A 12,014-nucleotide genomic window follows, 5' to 3' on the forward strand; every position below is an offset into this window, starting at 1 on the left:
GATTTGGCACTAAAATTACCAACTATTCATTTCCTCTCTCTTTCACAGACACACAAATCTAAACCACTATAAGCAGATATAGCTACCTCATAAAATAGCAGAAATTATATCATGATTGCTTAACAATCTGAGATGTGTTGGTCTTTCTTTTAACTCACCATCTCAACTAGAGGAAAATCAAATGACCATTTTTGTAATTCCTATTAACATTACCTGGTCTGAAAATCAGCAACCATGTCCCGCCTCTCTGAGATCTTGGATGAGCCATCAAGCCTCATGTAGGTATGCTTCCTGTAAACCACATATTCCTGCCAATCAGAGTAAAAAGATATAATAAGTTTGATACAAATTACTGCATTCTAATTTCCACAAGCATCTACCCACCTCATCCATATTGGGGGCAAGTCATTCTATCCAGAATGAGGAGAAAGCAATCTCAGAAGTACAGGAATTTGACTCGTAAATGAGTTTATTGTCAGCGTGCGAAAATAGAGGGTACCCTGAAGATTACGACAACTCTCAATTTCATCTTAGAAACTAATCTTATTCCTACAGATTTCTGTAGGTTTTGTAAAAAAACAAACTGAACAAAATGAAATCTGTAAACCAAAATGGCTTTTCAGTCACTAACCAGATGTCTCTCATGGCTATGGAATAGCCAGTTTTCTTTCAGCAACACCCACCCCAGTGGGTTTCTCTCTAGCAAATTCTTGCTGACCAAAGTCCTTGAATTTACAACCTAAGCTCCCTTCTCCCAGCACAGCATACATCACTGTTAAGGGAGGCCTAAGCATCAGAATGAACAGAAGACAAGGTAACTTTCCATGGCAGAGAATGTTCTTGGCATTATCTGTAAGAGGAATTAAAACTTTTAAGAATGGAGAAGAGATTTCAAAAGATAAAATAGAGGGGATGTATCTCTATTCTTGGAAGCTGCAATTCCTCTTACAGATATGTCCAAATGAGCACTGATTTCCTTTCTTTACCCCAATTATATGGATTATGTTTCAAAAAGTCCACTTGCAGAGGGACTGTTACCAAAACCTAATACAGGGACTTCCCTGGTGGCGTAGTGGTTAAGAATCCGTCTGCCAATGCAGGGGACACGGGTTCTAGCCCCAGTCCAGGAAGATCCCACATGCCGCGGAGCAACTAAGCCCGTGTGCCACAACTACTGAGCCCACATGCCTAGTGCCTGTGCTCCACAAGAGAAGCCACGGCAATGAGAAGCCTGTGCACTGCAATGAAGAGTAGCCCCCGCTCGCTGCAACTAGAGAAAGCCCACGCGCAGCAACGAAGACCCAAGGCAACCAAAAAATAAAAAGCTAATACAGCTGCCTATTTATAAGAAACACCATGAAGCAGTTTTTTCAGTTCAAAGAAACCTTTTTCCTATTGAAAAAGACAAATCATTTCTACATTTGAGAGATGTTTCTATTAATTAATTTTCTGTGGTCGAATGTTCTTCCACTGTAGTATTCTCATTATGGACCTCTTATACCTGGCTGGGTACTTCAGCACAGAAGGTTGTTACAGTTTGGTATGACTGGTATAGTGTATGTGGCAGCACTCTTAGAGCAAGTTGATGTGTGTGTGTGTGTGTGTGTGTGTGTGTGTGTGTGTGTGTGTGTATATATTTCTTTTTCTTCCTTTTTTCACTATTTCCTTCTGTCTCCAGGTGGTTCTTTAAGGGCTTTGGTAATCACAGGGGGGGCAGAAAGTATTCAGTTAAAGCAAGCTTCACATTTAGTGGTAGAGCCCTATAATGGGAATGGGTTAATGGCAGAAGAGTAGGGGGTGTTTGGATGAGGAATTCAGGAAAGAAGATGAAAAATGACAGCATGATGATGGTCTTTAGAGGCTCACTATACCTGGGTAGCTAATCCAATCAGGAGATGTTGCCATCCAGAACAACAAAATACCTAGATCATAGAGAGACAGTCCACAGATTTGAACTTTAACCAAAAGGTGGGTTTCCTGCATAGGCACTGCACTCTTTTGCCTTTTGAACCAGAACTTCCAACTTTAGTGACAGGACTGATGAATGAACCTTCTTGTAGATCTTGCTGTTCATATCATTTATATATCAAGGTCAGAAAAACATTAGAGATATTAATCCTAGGCCATAATCAAACCAACACTGATCATAGACAACCTGTTACTGAGGCAACGGAAGTGAATCTTTCCCATTTGCTGCTTTAAGCCTTTGCTCTCTCACCCAGGGGAATAGTGGGATTTCAGAAGGCTTAGTTGAGTTTAGATCCTATTTCAGTAAATAGCTTCAAAACAACAAGTAAATGGACATGGAAACAGCAGTGAAAAGCAGAACAGAGGAATAGCTATATCCTGACAATACAGAAAAACATCTATAAGATAAAAGACTGAGCTAAAAAGGCAATTCAGTATTTCTTTCATTCAGAAATTCTGGCTACACCAAAGCTATCCTAGACATCTCTCTAGAACTCTAGGCTATTTGGGAAAGATAGTTAATTTAATCAAATGCTCATCCGGAAAGAAAAGCCTTATTTTTTCCAGTTGTTAATTTCAAGAACTGTTCCATTCTTAGTTCAGTTCTCCTATGATCCTAAAAACACCTAATGATTTAACATAAAATGTAATTCTATTTTTTAAAATAAAAAGACATTCTAACAACAAATGATTTGATAGTAGTCGTAGCACTTTTGAAAAGTTAGTTTAAAAATCTATTTAAAAAAATCTATCCCCACTTAACAATCTCTATATCAAAAGGTTTTCTAATGGTTTTCTAATACCCATCTTAAGAGTCTTGCTTAATATATTCTTTTCAAAGCCAGCAGCTGAGACTGGTTAATTAGTAACTATTTGCTGAGTTTTGCAGTTAAATGTCTTCTATTTTTAAACAAACTTTATTTATTTATTTATTTATGACTGCGTTGAGTCTTCTTTGCTGCGCATAGGGTTTCTCTAGTTGCGGTCAGCGGAGGCTACTCTGTTGCGGTGCGCAGGCAGGCCTCTCATTGCAGTGGCTTCTCTTGCTGTGGATCACAGGCTCTAGGCTTGCGGACTCTAGAGCACAGGCTCAGTAGTTGTGCTGCATGTGCTTAATTGCTCCACAGCATGTGGGATCTTCATGGACCAGGGCTTGAACCCGTGTCCCCTGCATTGGCAGGCGGATTCTTAACCATTGCACCACCACTGAAGTCCCTTAAATGTCTTTCAAGGATGGCACAGCATTCTCATTCATCCCCCAATAGTCTGTAAGTAATTCACTCCCATGCCTGAGGACCACTGCTGGATGACTACTGCTTGCTGGATGACTTTACTGTGTTTTGTAGGAACCGTGTCATGTTAGCACTCCTCTGCATTAAGAAGGGCTTATGGTACAGAAAGGCCAACCGTTACCCAGTTCTTCCTGACACTTGGCACTCTGTAGAAACCAAGGGCATTTCTAACCCAAGTCTACTTGGGTTATTTAGGAAAAGCTCAGAAAATGATCCATCAGTATGATTAAATTTCTTGGAACCTTGTAAACCAAGAATTCCTTTCCACTTAAAGCAGCAAAGAGAAAAGAGAAACCAAATGTAGACCTTCCCCTCCCAGAAGTCTCATAATTTAGTATCCTCCCTTAATTAAATAAATATGAACACCAGTATTCTCAAGTGGATCAATAACCACTAACCAAAGTAAGCTCTAATTCTGCTTGAACTAATAAAATAAAAATTATGGCTTTTAACATTTAGGAAGTCTTTAGACCTATACAGTTCTAGTAGATACTATTTTTAAAAATTATTGAAGAAGCCAAAGGCGTTATGGACAAGATGTACTCTTGGCATCTGAGTAGTGATTTTCAGCCGGGATTAAAATTCCTGGGTCCCACCCCAGGAATTCTGACTCTGTAGGTCTGGGTTAGGGCCTAGACCGGTTTATTTTTAAAAAGCTCCAAAGATGACTGCAATAGACACCCTATTTCTAGAGCTAAGAACAACCACTCCAGAGGGAAGGCAGGGCAGGGTCCCTTAGAATCATGCTATCTCAGCATGGCTCTCAGATGAGCAACACATGAAGTTTGTTAGAAATGCAGAACTGAGGGGCACACCCCATATCTAGTAAATCGAAATCTGCATTTAAGAGGTGTGACTTGTAAGTACATTTACACTGTTATAGAACATACCCTTATGCTATTTCTAAAGCACTGGAATACTTTTTTCAAGAAAACTCTTATATGGAATCCCTCTAATATAAAATAGATTTTAAAAAAAATTACTATTCTAGCTAACAAAGAAGGGTAGGGAGTCCAGGCCCCACCTGTTTAATGTCTACACCTAGGTCTCCTGTCCTATACCCAACCCCATCAGTTGAAAAACCACTGTCTTAGAATACAAATTGAGAAGACAGGTCAGTTCTGGAACACGTCCCTAAGTCCTACTTTTTAAGCAGTAGCATGTGAACAGAGCTATTAGCATAACTCAAAATAGTTTCAGCACGTGCCTCTCAATCCTTTAAAGTATACTAAATAAAATCAAACATTCACACACCCAGGGGTGTAAAACAAAGGGTCTAGGTTCACCTTGCAGTAGTGATAATGATGATGACTAGCATTTACTGAACATTTACTAAGTGACAATCACTATTCTGTGTATTTTACCTGGTTTTGCTTATCTAATCCTCACTATAGCCTTTCAGGTAGGTGTTATTATTGTCACTCCCATATCTTACAGATGTTAAGCAAGGTCTCTAAAGTGACACAGGCAGCAGGCATGGAGCTAGGATGGGAACTCAAGTAGACTAGATCCAGAGTCTTTAGCTTAACCCCTCCACCTACTGCTTCCCAGACAGAACAGAAGCTCACTACCACTAGCGGAAAAAAAGGGGAGGGAGAAGCCCCACAAGGTTCTTAATATATTATGACTATAATGATGAAAGGGTAACTGGGCACTTGAAAAAATAAAGGCAAATGTTTATATATCCCTAATGCAAACCTTCCATTCTGAGACTTCTTCACTATTTCAAAGTTGTCTCTGATGTTCATTTTAACCCAATTTCACTGTCACAAAAAAATTTGAGGGGAAGACTCAGTATGATCCACAAACCTGCAGACCTAGTGTAACTTTATTTTCTTGGACACACCCTTTTCCATCTTTGGTGTATATCACCAGCAAAAAGTGAGGCTCCCCTCAAGGTCTATTACAACTTTTGTTTTGTCCAAGCAAATTGCACCAAGCAAGTGAAATATGATAGTTATCCTTCCTTTATCTAATATAGAGCCCTCTGGAGCAATCACAAAGCATTCATGGGCCCACCATAATCTGCCTTCACCCTACTTGTTATTCCCCTTTCTTCTATACCACATGCTCCAGTTACGCTAAACTACTCCCCACTGCCCAATGTCTTGTACCTTCCCACGTCTGTGCCTTTTTACATCTGGCTTCCTTAGTCTGGAAATGCCCTTTTTCCTCATGGTTGAAATTCTATTTAAGTTCAGTTCATATGTCACCGTATGTGAAGCCTTCCCGAAGTGACCCAGTTGGAAATAAATGTATCATCCCTCCTGCTATCTTCAGCTCTCTTTATGCTTTATTTTTGGCATTAGTATCAGGGTACACTTGACAGTTATTTGTGTGAGACATATATATACATACATACATAAATCCTTCACTAGATTCATCTCTTAAAGTCAAAGACCACATTTAACTGGTATTTACCTCTGCCTAGCACAGTGCCTCGCTCACAGTTGACATGAAAAAGAAATGGACTAAACAGAATAAATATAGTGTGGTTGTAAGCAGACACATTTCTTTCTATTACTTCTAAGACCTAATGAAAATGCTAGTTAACAGTGACCCCAATTTGCTTTTCATTCCACGGAGCAGTTTTAAAATACTCAGTTTCCCTGTATGTTCAGAATCACAGCTCCCAAAGGTTACTTAGAGTTCTAAGAAAAGCCAGCCCATAAATGATAGAATGTCTGTTTGGGATGAATCCTTCCCCAGTGAGGTACTTGCTGACTAGGCAAGTTACACAACCCAGTGTCTCAAATATCATCATTAGCTATGGATTATCTGTATTTAATTCTGTGTTGCATTATTTTCATATATTGGTGTAGTGCAAGATTTGTCTGGGTTTCAGTACTTAACAATCACACATACAGCACCAGTTGGCTGACCCTTTCCAAGTATTTCTGTATCACATAGAAAGTACTGAGGCTTATTTCCTTGAACTACAGACTCAGTTGCTTGATGCAATAGGAATGAATCTCAAAAGAGATGACTCAGAGATAATGTAAGTCATCTGTAGTGAGTTAAAAGCTCTCTGCAACTACTAAACTATGGGGAGGGATGGGGAGTATCCCAAACTATAGGGTAAAATGGTGGTGGTGGGAAAAATTTTGTCTGACATCCAGCTGGATGCCACCATCCCAAAGGCATAGGGGCTATGTCTGTGTCCATAGTACCCCCATCAGGCAAGACCCTGTATGTGACTCAGGAAATAAAAATAAACTGATAACATAACTTAGTGACCTGTGATATCCTCCCTTATGTCCTTGACTTCTACCCATGGCACACTAAAAATTCCTGGCCCTGGAAATTAAGTAGTCCCCTTTTTAAATCCCCTATCTGGAAATACTATTTGGATACCATGGGACAAGATGAAATATTTCTGAATATAGAATTCTATTTGGAAGAAGATCTGATATATTCACTTGAAATTTAAATTAAAGTCAGATTTTTGCCCAAGAGAAGGAGGCTATCAATCACTTTAGAAAATACTGAGCAAATACAAAGTGCTTAGAACTAGTATTTTCACAAAATGGAATCCTGGCCATACAAAAGTGTGCGAATTTTTACTATCTTTTAGTTCTTCTGAGTCACAGAAACAGAAAAACACATAGCCAAGGCTAAGGCACAGAACAAAAAAAAACCCAAAAAGCTGTTAGATAAAAGAGATGCTGACACGCTCCACAGCTACACAGCACAGCTTCAACAGCCCCATGTGAGCTCAAATTCCTGCTCTATTGGAAGTTTTTCTTCCATCTTTGATATACAGGGTACAAGATGTCAAGGGAAAAAGAGAATCCTGAAAACATTTTTTTTAATCTAAAAAAACAAACAAGCAAACAAAAACCACAATACTCTGAGAATGAAGAAGCAAGGCCAAGGGTCAAGGTATTTTTTTAAATTAATACTAGGTCATGTTTTAAAGTGGAACATGGCTCTAATGAATGTTTACAATGAAAGCTTCCATCATGAAAGTGACTGAAAAACCCATAATACTCTTTGAAAAGATAATGAAAAGTAGACCTAATCCTGCACTGTCCTAAAATCCACAATACATTTACATTTCTGTAAATGATTAGACAAATATTAAACATTGTGGGCACTGTAATTCTATGCCCACAAAATATATTTGGAGGGGCTTCCCTGGTGGTGCAGTGGTTGGGAGTCTGCCTGCTGATGCAGGGGACGCGGGCTCGTGCCCCGGTCCGGGAGGATCCCACATGCTGCAGAGCAGCTGGGCCCGTGAACCATGGCCGCTGAGCCTGCGCATCCGGAGCCTGTGGTCCGCAATGGGAGAGGCCACGGCAGTGAGAGGCCCGCATACCGCAAAAAAAAAAAAAAAATATATATATATATGTATTTGGAGGACTAAACTCTTGGAATACAAAATGTGGTTCGTTTGAGTAAATAATATTAAAACAAATAAATAGACTGAAAAAAAGAAACTTTAAAATTTAATGTTGAAGGAAAAAGAATAGTATAGTAGTAAGGAAACTAGACAACAGTTTCATTTTAATTTTTCAGTACAAACAGTTGCAACATTTTCTGGCTTCAACATCCTAGAAGCATGTTACACACATGGCTAAGGAATGTTAGCAGTTGTGAAATTCAGGCTTTGAATCTGCTTTTCCCTAATTTAGAATTCCCCATAGAGCAATGCAACTACATTTAGAGAAGATTCTCAAGCTGCCTTCATTGCTAAGCCTACCCACAAAGTCCACATCCCCTCTAAAAATCCTGTTGGATTACAGACAGACAGGAAGTGACCCTGGTGGGTAGTGTTCACAGCACTCATCGTGAACAAAATCATTATCATACTTTGAATTACTTATCTTAGTGAGTCTTATGAGTACCTAGAAGTGTGCAATATACAGAATAAGGGACTAAAATGCAGCACTGTGTCACTTAACCTACCCACACTTGCCTTCATCTACCAGAGCTAGCTTATTTTTTGGTGGCTCACCCCCTTTTCCTTGGAACTTCCCTTATAATGTGAATCAGCTTTTAAGACTCTATAATATACTGATATATAGCCTTGGGAAAAAAGAAGATTATTAACTCTCTTACAAAATCCTTAGCATATATTACCTTTTCTATAATTCTTATCAGTGAAAGATTACTATTTCATCTATACTTTCCTGACTCTTCAGGAAAAGGCAAGTGCACTTTATCTAAAAAGAGTCCTACTGAAAGAAAGTTACTCATATTGTTTTGGCTGTCGACATCATTTAGTTTGAACAAAATTTTTTTTTTGCTGCATTGCGTCTTTGTTGCTGCTCAGGCTTTCTCTAGTTGTGGCGAGCGGGGGCCACTCTTCGTTGTGGTGCGTGGGCTTCTCATTGAGGTGGCTTCTTGTTGTGGAGCACGGACTCTAGGTGCACAGGCTTCAGTTGTTGCAGCGCACAGGCTCAGTAGTTGTGGCTCACGGGCTTTAGAGCACAGGCTCAGTAGTTGTGGTGCACGGACTTAGCTGCTCTGCAGTACGTGGGATCTTCCTGGACCAGGGCTCGAACCCAAGCCCCCTGCATTGGCAGGCAGATTCTTAACCACTCTGCTACCAGGGAAGTCCCTGAACAGAATATTAAGGATGCAGGCAGTCCTCTTATTTTGGATTATTGTTGTTAGGACCTTTAACATAGTCAAGATTTACATCAAACACAACGGCTTAATCACCTCTTAAGGTGACTCACAGTCACTTATAAGCATTTTTTCCATCATTTAGAAATAGATGACCTACTCACAATACAAAAAGGCAGGAACTTCTGCCTGTTGACAGCATTCCAGAGGCTAAACACTTTTTATTAAACATGAAACAGTGATTAAATTGACCTCAAATATTATTTGTTATGTCTCTTGCTAAAAGAAGTTGCCTGATTATTTAAGAGCCTGCCACTGAATTTAGATAAACTCACTGCAAAATTCAGTGAGCCAGCCTTGGCTTCTGAAGAACCTAAAATTCTCCCCTACTGCTACCCTTCATTCCTTCTGCACTGATAGAATCTCTACTCCCTTATTCCTAGATAGGGATAATAATGTCCAATTTCCACTTATTTATTACCAACTAGTCCCTGGAGTAGCAGGGTTAAAATTTAAAGGCTTATTAAATATGTAAAACACACCAAAAAACATGAGAATATTTATACACTACTGACATCCAGATGCTTTAGCCTCTCAACAGATGGCTTTCCAACTTTCTTGCACGAAAAACTTACTCTAGTCGTCTGTGATTATTTGTCCTCACTTTCACTCCTCTGTTTATATGTCCATGACTTTCTCTCCCTCAAATAATAAGCCACTACTTCAACAACAAGAAAGCAGAGAGAATGTCAACTCAGAAGTAATAAAAGAAACAAAATCTGCCCTGCACAGTAAGACAGAGCTGTATCTTTTACCATAACCCAATGGCTGTCAACTTTGGTTATATATTAGAATCACCTTGGGAACTTTTATCCTAATGCCTAGGCCTCATTCCATACTTCTTACATAAGTATCTCTGAGGATGGGACATCAGTATTTTTCAAAGCTCCCCCAAAAGACTGCAAAATGTAGTCAGGTTGAGAACCACTACACCAACTCAGGATGAATAGCTGCTCTCTAATAAGAATTAATCCCAAATCTTGTTTTCCATACAGAATTTCAGAGGACTTTTCAAGAAATTCCTAGGATCTGATCTGCTTTAAAATTTGGGAATTTCTTCACTAGTAAAGGAAGGAAGGAGGGGGATTCTGTTTCACTGATACAAGGAAGGAGGAAGAAGTCCTCTGCACACTTTCATATCCGCCAGGAGTTGCTTCTCCTCCCCATATAGATGGTCAAATCACGAAGACAAGTTTTGGGTTCCCATTAAGCAGGACTGACATTAGTCATACAGCTACGATTCCTGCAATTTAAATGTCAAAGCGTCCTAGTCCCCAAAGGTTCTTTCTCCTACCTCCAGCAGGTCTATCATCCTGGTCATCTGGGAGTAGATAAGGACCCTATGTCCTTGAGACTTGAGCCGAGTCAACAGGACATCAAGGGCATACAGCTTTCCACTGTCAGTGATGAGGCTCTCCTTGCCTAGGGAGAAGAAAAGGGGGGAAGCGGGAAATTATATTTAATTGAAGCAGCAAAATCACTCACTGCAAAGCTGTATGCAGCCAAAATTACTGCAACCAGGACGCTTGTCATCATGAGAGCAGGAAAGTACTCTAGAGAAGAATGCAAACCACTGTTAAATCATATCGAGTAGTGCTCTGGGAAGAAATATCCTGAAGTAGGGAAGTGTAGGTCCCCTCCCAACTGACAGTTCCCAATCAGACATCTGCTGCTAAGGCATCTGAAAGTTTCCCTGCTCCACATTTTTTTCCCCCGCTCCACATTTTTATTCAAGAGACAGCAGGTATATGTGGACATCTAAGAGTAATATCCATGCCAAACCTGCTGTAAGTGACCTGAGAAATCTGTTTTTCCTTTGTTCACCTTATCTCTAGGTATCTGTTTCTACTAGTTCTGTGGCTACATGGTTTACCTCCCAAAGGCATGAGAATGTAGAGAAACAAGGGCTGCTCTTGCCTGCCCCTAAAGACACTTGAACACCAAGAAATGCACTAAAAACCAAAACCAAAACCAAAATTAAAAAAACCCCTTCCTCTCTTGGATGATTTCAAATAGGTTGGCTGGTAAATGTCATTATCCTAAGCTGTAATTTAATAAAGACACTAGGGCTTATTCAGCTTTTCAGAAAGACTGACTTTGGGTTTCTGTGAAATGGAAGCTGCTTTCACTCACTAATTTGTGCTTCCTCCTTCCTCTTCCCATTAAAAAAAAAAAAAAAAGGCATTTCAGCCAAAGATCTTTAGAGAACACTTAACTCACAAATTTTCATCTGATCCATTCAGTATCATTCAACTCCCATCACATTTCAGGAAGTAGAGTTTCCTGTTTGCAGACTGGTCCATAAACATACCCTAAACAATTGCTGCTACTAGGAAGGGAAGAGATGAAACTTAAGGGGCTGGGAGATGTAAGAGTATGTTTGCAAGTGGCTGTGGGATGCAAAAAGAGAGACAGAAAGGCTAGAGAGCTCACATACACAGCTAACTACTAAAAGTAAAAAAAGAAAACTGTTATGAAAAACATACTGTCTACCTTTAGTTTCAGGTTTGAACCTGTGGTTTTTCCTCTGAACTACAGAAGCTGACTGTTCAGAGCAATCCAAAAGTTTTCAACGGTCATTTCTCTGTTCTCGCCACTATCTGCCAAGTGCACAATTAATTGTATAAACCGAATGAGAACAGATGTGCTGACAGCACCACAACAAATCATCAGCCACTCTGTTTCTGCTACAAAGCTACAGGTCCTGGATGTTTACTCCTCTGCACTGCAGCCTGCCTTTTCCCACCTTCGGAACATTGCCAGGCCACATTTCTTCCTCCACCACCCCCTCCCTGACACTGTGGCACACACCTTTGTTCAGCCTCTTTGTTTGGTCCTGTTTAGATTATTGGAATGCTCTCCTTGTTGGCTGCCTTACCAACGCAATCAAATGACTGCAGCTGGGACAGAACCGATTGCTAAGCCCTCTTGCTGGCACCGGACAAGGAGGCCTATATAAATTCCCAGTCTGATCAGGCAGCAATGCTTTCGTAACAACTTCAAGGGTTTCTTCTTGCCAATTACCCTTCTCCTTTAATTGGGTTCCCAAGGGTCCCTCAATTTTGATAGCTCCTAAACATTCCCTAAAGAGGTACCAATCAGCTTCAGACAGTAAGTTTCTTT

General features: G+C 40.1%; 1 protein-coding gene across 1 annotated transcript in view; it reads right to left on the bottom strand.

Moving 5' to 3' along the window:
- Positions 1–12,014, bottom strand: part of INO80 (INO80 complex ATPase subunit) — a 131,835-nt gene that overhangs the window by 26,236 nt on the left and 93,585 nt on the right. The window contains exons 27-28 of the mRNA XM_060005019.1: positions 10,186–10,313; positions 214–308 (exon numbers count right to left, since the gene is read on the bottom strand). Of these exons, the coding sequence (XP_059861002.1) occupies positions 214–308; positions 10,186–10,313 (223 nt within the window). The remainder of the gene's footprint in view (positions 1–213; positions 309–10,185; positions 10,314–12,014) is intronic.

The sequence above is a fragment of the Delphinus delphis genome, chromosome 2 (assembly GCF_949987515.2).
Source record: "Delphinus delphis chromosome 2, mDelDel1.2, whole genome shotgun sequence".
Classification (NCBI taxonomy): Eukaryota; Metazoa; Chordata; class Mammalia; order Artiodactyla; family Delphinidae; genus Delphinus; species Delphinus delphis.